We start from the raw sequence: 7,965 nt of genomic DNA on the forward strand, positions 1-7,965 counted from the left end.
CTCTAATCTCTCTCTCTTTTTTTTAGTGTGTGTGCCTTTGCTGAGCTGTTTTCAGTGCCTCCTAAAAGCTTTTTTGTTTAGGCAAGCTTACTCAGATATATAAAGCTGACATGCATTGAATATGTAGGGTGTTTTTAATAATGTATATTTTTAACTACTGATTTATGTATATTTTCAAATTTTCTAGGTCTACTAGGTTAAAATTCTGACTTCCTATTGATAATTTTAATGTATATTTTATGTGCCCCTCACTGGATCGTCACCTTGTAGTGGTGAGTGGGCTTGCGTGTTCCAATGAACCCTGTGAGCGATGCCATCGGGAGTCATGTGCTCCCAGCAGGGTCACCCATGGCGGTAAGGTCAAGGGAGAGGAACCAGACAAAGAACGATCCAAGAAAGTCCTCAACAGCAGAACAGGCGGAGGATAACAATGTGCATGTTACAATGGCTGTGAAGGCGGCTGAAGGCTGCAGCAGATAAAAGACTTCCAGTCGTCGTGGTACCCATGCCATTGGATCAAAGTCTTTTTCTGTCAAGATTGTGTGTTGATCGTCGTGCGCCGATCTCCCTACATAAAACAAATTCACGCACAGGCGTCTTCTAACCAAATTATCTTGGAAGACAATCTTACTCGGCCACGAGTGATCGCCAACCACCACAACCAGATTTTATGTAACCTGCTTAAAGGTTTCTACAAGTAGGCAATATACAAATTCTGTTAAATAAAAATAAAATAAAATTTATGTGCACGCTCACACAAGGGAACTGATACTCATCCAAATCCAGTTTTCCCCCACAGATGTTTCCACCTCAGCCTGGCACCCCTGTTTGTTTTTGCTTTTCCCATGTGTCCATGAGATGACTGTATTACAGCCTTCGCCAACCTAGAGCCCTCCAGATGTTCTGGACTGCTATGCTGTCAAGGGCTGTCAGAACATCTGCAGAGCATCATACCAGTTGCTGGAAACTGCAGGAAGGGAGAGTGCTGTGGTGCTCAGGTCTTGCTTGCGGGTTCCCCATTAGGGCTTCTGGTTGGCCAGTGAGAAAACAGGATGCTGGACTAGGTTGGCCCTGGCCTGATCCAGCAGCCAGGCTGTCCTTACTGTCCTTATGTTCACCAAGCTGGCAAAGAGATGCTGTGGCTGAGATGAAAGTTGAACCCAGGTATCCACCCAAGTCTCCAGCCATCTCTCTTAACATCTGGACCACACGTCACCTTGTTCTTTCAGTCTGCCTTCCTCTTGCCCGTTTTCATGCAGCTTTTGGGGTGGGCTGGGTTGTGGAAGGGGCAGCCAGTCATAGCACCTTTTATAAGCAAAACATGGCTTCTCCAAGATTCTGTTTGATGGCCTTTTTCCTTATCTCTCCCAGGGTGGCTTCTCTTGTGGCCTGGCGCCCAAGCCGGTCCAGGTTCTTTATGGGCACGATGATGAAGTCACGTGTGTTGCCATCAGCACTGAATTGGACATGGCTGTGTCGGGGTCAAAGGTAAGATGTTGCTGTACCTGTGTGGGTCTCAGAGCTAGGCAAGCCTTTGCTGGAGCTCCTTATTGGAGCAATTCTATGTAGGTATCTTGCTCTGTGGGGAAGACCCTTCAGGTCAAAAAAATCCAAGCCCCCTGCCCAAGGCAGGATCCCTCCTCTTTGGGGAAGAGTCATGGATCAGTGCTGGAACACCTGCTTTGCATCTAAGTATTAATAGCTAATACTGAAATATTAAAAGTGCTAATAATTTATTTATTGCTAGTATTTGCTATTTATTTTTTTGCATCTATTATTATTTGGATCTGTTGTTGTTAGTTCATTTATTAATCTCTTCACCTTGAAGCAATTTACAATAAAAACATACATAAAATAGTTACATATATATAACAATAGTGAAAATAACTGCATATGTAGAAATAATTTTTTAAAACACCAAATACATATATATAGTTTAAAACAACAGCAGGATATGAATAAAATCAATTCAGATCGAATACAAGTGCCATTTAAAATGTACTACCTAAATCTGTATTTAGAAGGCTTGTTGAAAAAGGAACATCTTTAGCAGGCGCAGAAAAGACGCAAGTTGCCTGTGCGTTATATAGCAGCAGGGAATTCTGAAGGGTAACAGGTGCTGTCACCCTAAAAGCCCATTTCTGGCATTGTGCAGAATGGATCTCCTGACAGGATGATATCTGCAGGATGCCCTCTCCTTCAGAACACAGAAATCAGTTGGGCATGTGGGGTTTCTAGAAGATCCCAGTTTCGGTTCCCGGCATCACCAAGTAGGGCTGGAAAAGACTCCTGTCAGAAAGTGCGCACATTACTGAGAGCTAGAAGCCCAGCGCTGTGACTCGGTATAAGGTTGCTTCCTAAGCTCCTGTCAGCGCCTGCCTTCCAACACACACACAACTGAAGCAAGACCATTCGGATCACAGCGTAACGTAGGCAGAAGAGGATCAGTGAGCCTCCCAAAGCAGGGAGGCTCTAGTCTAGGTTTCCCAATGTGGTGCCCTCTAGAAGCTTTGGACTACAACTTCCAATGTCCATGCTGGCTGGGGCTGATGGTAATTGTATTTATTTATTCCTTTACTTATTAAATTTATATTCCGCTCTTCCTCCCAGAAGGGAGCCCATGGCAGCACTATAAGCACTTTTAAAAACATCTTAAAAACAAAAGACTTTAAAATACGTTAAAACATTTCAAAGCATCTTAAAAAGCAGTTCCAACACAGATGCAGACTGGGATAAGGTCTCTACTTAAAAGGCTTGTTGCAAAAGGAAAGTCTTCAGTAGGCCCCCAAAAGATAACAGAGATGGCACCTGTCTAATATTTAAGGGGAGGGAGTTTGTAGTCCAAAATATCCGGAGAGCATCAGATTGAGGGAGGTTGCTCTAGTCCTGTCATTCTCTGCCTTCACAAAAGAGGGGCAGTTGCATTGCCGTGCAGTTGCCTTCAAGCGCATGCCCATGTTTTCCGCCCGCGGGCATCCTGCTTGATTCCAAAAGCTTTCTCTTCTCCCAGGACGGCACCATCATCGTGCACACAATCCGCCGAGGCCAGTTCATGAAGTCGCTCCAGCCCCCCTGCGAGAGTTCCCTGCCGATGACCATCTCCAACCTCACCATGGGTCACGAGGGGCAGATCGTTGTCCAGACAACTGTGGAGGGGAGAGCCTCCCTGAAGGTGGGCCGTGGGAAGTGCTGGCCGAGGGAGCGGGGAAGCGTGCAGATCGCTTTGGCATATGTTTCCTATGCATGTCTCTCAAGAGAGTTGTGGAAAACTGCCGGTCCCTTTGTAAGAATTGGGAGCCTGTAGAATCAGGGCAGAGGAGCCTACTGAGCAAAAATCTTCTGCAGTGTCAGTTTTTTGTGGGGGCACCTTGTTGGCCTCTAGCTTCTGCCCAGCATGAGTGCAGGCAGAGCTGGAGTTGAGCCACTGGCAGAACCAAAGCTTGACGGGATTCAAGGGTGTGTGTTGAGGGACCCTTTGGTCCTGCCTCATAGCCCGGGGATAGTGTTTTGCAACACCAGAGAGTTTGGAGTCGCCCTCTTTCGTGCCCAAGCTCCACATGCATGCCAAAGACCTCGGTTTGGCCACTGCTTTAAACAGTGTGCTTTGCAAGGGATTGTGAGGGCAGCTTAAGATTTCATTTTAAAAGAGGGGCTCTTGGAAGGCTGGATTGCACTTTGTGAGCGTGCTCAGCTAACTGCTCCCTCTCATTCATTGAAGGACAAATTTGCCCTGCACCTCTACTCTATCAATGGCAAGCATCTGTCTTCCATCCCGTTGGACGAGCAGGTCACCTCCATGTGTGTCACCGAGGAGTTTGTTGTGCTGGGGACGGCTCAGTGTTCCTTGCAGATCAGGGACCTTCAGAGGTAAAGATCTTCCTTCCCTTTCCTTGGACATTACCCCTCAATGCACTCCTATAAAGCCTTACACGGCTTGGGACCACCATACCTGATGGAAGGCCTCTCCCAATACGAACCCACCCGTCCACTACGTTCAAGATCAAAGACCCTCCTCTGGGTGCCTACTCCGAGGGAAGCTGGGAGGATGGCAACAAGGGAGAGGGCCTTCTCAGCGGTGGCCCCCAAATTACGGAATGACTTTTTTGATGAGGTGCGCCTGGCGCCAACACTGTTATCTTTTTGGCACCAGGTCAAGACTTTCCTCTTCTCCCAGGCATTTTAGCATGTGTTTTATATTGTTTAAATTTTTAAATTGTGTTTTAAATTGTTTTTATAAGATCTGTTTTAAATTGTATTTGTTTTAATGTTTTTAATTACTGTAAACCGCCCAGAGAGCTTCGGCTATGAGGCGGTATACAAGTATAATTAATTAATTAATAAATAAATAAATAAATAAATAAATAAATCGGTTGTTCCTGTGGCTGAAGAAGCAGCAAGTTACGTTAACTGTTGGAACTCCAAATGGACCATAGGAATGTATCTCTTAAACTTCTATTTTCTTATTCGGCAGGGGACCTTGGCTCTCCAAATATTGTTGGATTACAACTCCCATCGTGCTGCCTGATGATTGGCCATCCTGAGGGTGGCTGATGGGGGTGGGGTGATCAATATCTGGATGGCCAGGGGTTCCTCTCGCAGTGGCCAACCAGATGCCCATTACAGAATGCCCGAAAGCACTGGTATTCAGGCACATGTTGCCTTCGACAGTGGAAAGAGAGGATAGCCATTGTGGCCATTGACAGCCTTATCCTCCATGCATTTGGCTTAACCCTCTTTTAAAGCCATCCAAATTGGTGGCCGTTATTGCCTCCTGTGGGCACGAATTCCATCGTTTCAATTTGTACTATACGAAGAAGCACTTTAGTGGAAATGTGGCAGAATTTTACCGTGTGTTTCCTTCAGTCTGCCTCAGCAGTGGCACCTTTTAAAAGCCAATGCATCTGCCGTGGCCCAAGCTTCAATAGCCTGCATCTGATGAAGCAGGCCACCTTGTGCCCGCAATGGCTTGTCAACGCCGTTTCCCCCAGTATTTCTTTTGCACCCGTTCCAGCCTCCAGGCCGCTGTTTCCCCTCTGGGCATGAAGGTCCCCGTCCACAGTGTCTCTGTGACGAAGGAGAAGAGCCACATCCTGGTGGGTCTGGAAGATGGGAAGCTGATTGTGGTCGGGGCAGGACAACCTTCGGAGGTGAGCGGTGGCTCGTCTGAGCACCGGCAACCAGGCGGGAGGGACACGAAAGCAGGATCAGGTCCAGCAGGGACACCTGGAAGCTTTGCACTGTGGCAGCGTTGTAGCTAGAAAGGTTAAACCGAGGCCCTGCTGTTGCTGATTGGTGTGGGGAGATGATGAAAGTTGCAGCGTAACTCCCACCAAGGGCAACGTTACTCCTGTTCCAGTGCAGGCAGATGGAGCCTTGGCTGGTGGAGTGGGAGAAACCAGTGTCTTTTCCACTGATCTGCCTGGGATGAGAACGAGGCTTCTCTGAATTGTTCCTGATGTCGCCTTATTTATAGGAAGACGGGAAGCTGCCTTATCCTGAGTCAGACCGTGGTCAATCTAGCTCAGTGTTGCCTACACTGACTGGCAGTGGTTATCCAGGGTTTCAGGCAGGAGTCTCCTCCAACCCTACCTGGAGACGCTGCCTGAGATCGAACGTGGGACCTTCTGCGTGCAAGGCAGATTCTCTAGCACTGAGCTATGGTCCTTCCTTTAGATACCCTCAATACAGGAGTGGGGACTCATAGACCCACGTGTTGCTGAACTACAGCTCCCATCAGCCCTACCAAGGGTGGCCAATGGCCACGCATGCCGGAAGTCATAACTCAGCAATATCTGGAGTGCCAGAGGTCCCCTACGCTGCTCTAGGGTCACTTTCCTTGCAAACCCAGGGCCTACTTAGGATGTGGTCTTGGTCCTTTCGGTTCTGTGCCTTAGATCTGAGATGGGAAACTCTTTTCAGCCCAAAGGTCACATTTCCTTCTGAGGGTCACATGCCAATGGTGGGCGGGGCCAGAGGCAAAAGTGGGTGGGGCAGTGGATGTCAGTGTTGCTTTTATACAGCAGGCTAGTTTTCTGCACACACCGGCTCTCTCCTCCAGCCAGCCAAGCAAGAGTCATTATCAGAGTTCAAGGGCACATTCCAGGCAGGCCTAAAACTTCAGGGTGCAAAGCAGGACCAGTGAGGGGTCTGGCCTGGGGAGAGTTCTGAGGGCCACATAGAGAGGCCTGGAGGGCCGCGTCAACCCTGGCTCACTCACCCGCCCCCCAGAGTAACCCTCTTGCCCCTGTGTTTCTACGGCTGCTCAGTTTCCCTTTTGGTTGTTTTGCCTCCTGCCTGCAGGTGAGGACGGGGCAGTTCCACAGGCGGTTGTGGCGTTCGACGCGGCGCATCTCCCAGGTGTCGTCCGGCGAGACAGAATACAACCCTACGGAGTCCAAATAACTGGCTTGGATCGGCTTTAACCTTCCTGTTGCCTTTTAGCCATGTCTGCCGCGTAAGACGCAAGATCTGCCCGGCCTTGCCTGCTTGCAGGGGCCTTCGACCCTCTGCGCAGCCTCTTTGCTGCCTGATGGCCTCTTTGCGCCGTCCCTGGAGAGTTGCACTCTGCAGAGTTCTCACAAGAGGGGAAAAAGAAACCTGCCTTGAGGACTTGTTTGCGAGCCAGAGGCGTCTGCACACCTGGAGTGGCCTTCCGAGGGTGGTGTGCACAGAACAGTTGCGGGGAAGCGAGGGGGCTCTCTAGAGTCCATCCAGCTGTTCCTCATTTCCCGACTATGATGATCATTATTATTATTATTTGATTCCTGTGGAGCTTGAAGTGGCAAATGTTTGTATTAGTTGTCTTACACTGGAAAGGGAGGGAGAGAGGACTGGTGTGGAGCGGGATGCAGGGGGAGTACATTAGCCCCCTCCTTCTGCTTGGCAGAGGAAGGGCAATGCAGTAGATGCAGCCAGCCTCAAGACTGCGGTCTGGTCTTTCTCCATTGGCCTTAAGCAGACCCTTTTGTTGCACTACCCAGAAAAACTTGCACCAAACCCCAAGACGCAGCGGCTTCTTCTGCTTGCCCAGGCAAGAGGTCAGTCCGCTTGCTGTGAGAGGAAGCTTTAACGGTGGGCTGAAACTTGGGGGGCGTGGGGAAGAGCCTGCCCATTCTCAAACGGGCACCAGGGCAAAGGGGGAGGGGGAGGCGTTGTCCATTAGGCAAAGAGCTAAAGCAGGGAAGGGAACCTGTAAAGCGTTAAGCCAGGGGTGTGATTCACAAATACGCAGGCATGACCTCCCTAATTCCATCTACAGCGTGTTTTGAAAAAGGGAAGGAGGAGGGGTAAGTGCGTGTGTGTGTGTTGCTAAGGTCTGGCCCACTCTGGAGACTGGATTGCTTAGTACTGATGATCCTGGGGGGGCTATTAATGAGGGATTTGGAGGGGGCGTTGAGGCCCAGGATGTCTGTAATCTTCCTACATCGCCTGATTTGGGGCTCCACAAGCATCTTCACCAGCAATAAAACCCTGTCACGTGGTCGCTCTGTGTCTTTGCCCGGCCCTGTCCCAGCAGACCTTCCTTTCCAGAGGTCTCTGCCAGCACCGTGATTCTTTGAGAGTAGGACGCTGACAAGGTTTTCTCTCCCACTGATCAGAAGGTGGGTTTTCCTTTCAGACCGCCTCTTGCCCCTCCGCCCTCGAAACCAGCCCAGTGCCCCATGTTTTAAGAGAGCTACACTCCCCTCCCTTTGCTAGCGTTAGCCGAACCAGAGGAGGTGGTGAGCTCTGCAAGGGGTTTGTGGGAGCTGGCTGGCTGGCCCACCCTATCTGAGAGGCGGCCAAGGGTCTAACGGGTTTGTTGGTAACTATGACTTACACCCCTAAGATCCTTGCCCTTTCAAGCACCAAACCAAAGTGTTTTTTTTTTTGTTTTTTTAAAAAGCTGCCTAGAAAGGATTATTTATGTCCGCTCTCAACAAGAAATATTCAGGAACAGGAAACATTTTTGTACCTGTTTGAGGG

The 7,965-nt window shown here is 49.3% G+C and overlaps 1 protein-coding gene across 1 annotated transcript in view; it reads left to right on the forward strand.

The window, feature by feature from the left end:
* The window catches only part of NBEAL2 (neurobeachin like 2), a 177,274-nt gene extending 169,791 nt beyond the window's left edge, over positions 1 to 7,483 (forward strand). The window contains 5 exon segments of the mRNA XM_061587044.1: positions 1,372 to 1,488; positions 3,011 to 3,172; positions 3,719 to 3,867; positions 5,012 to 5,147; positions 6,301 to 7,483. Of these exon segments, the coding sequence (XP_061443028.1) occupies positions 1,372 to 1,488; positions 3,011 to 3,172; positions 3,719 to 3,867; positions 5,012 to 5,147; positions 6,301 to 6,402 (666 nt within the window). The 3' untranslated portion in view covers positions 6,403 to 7,483.
* Positions 7,484 to 7,965: the final 482 nt, after the last annotated feature.

Source organism: Rhineura floridana, chromosome 10 (genome assembly GCF_030035675.1).
Source record: "Rhineura floridana isolate rRhiFlo1 chromosome 10, rRhiFlo1.hap2, whole genome shotgun sequence".
Lineage (NCBI taxonomy): Eukaryota > Metazoa > Chordata > Lepidosauria > Squamata > Rhineuridae > Rhineura > Rhineura floridana.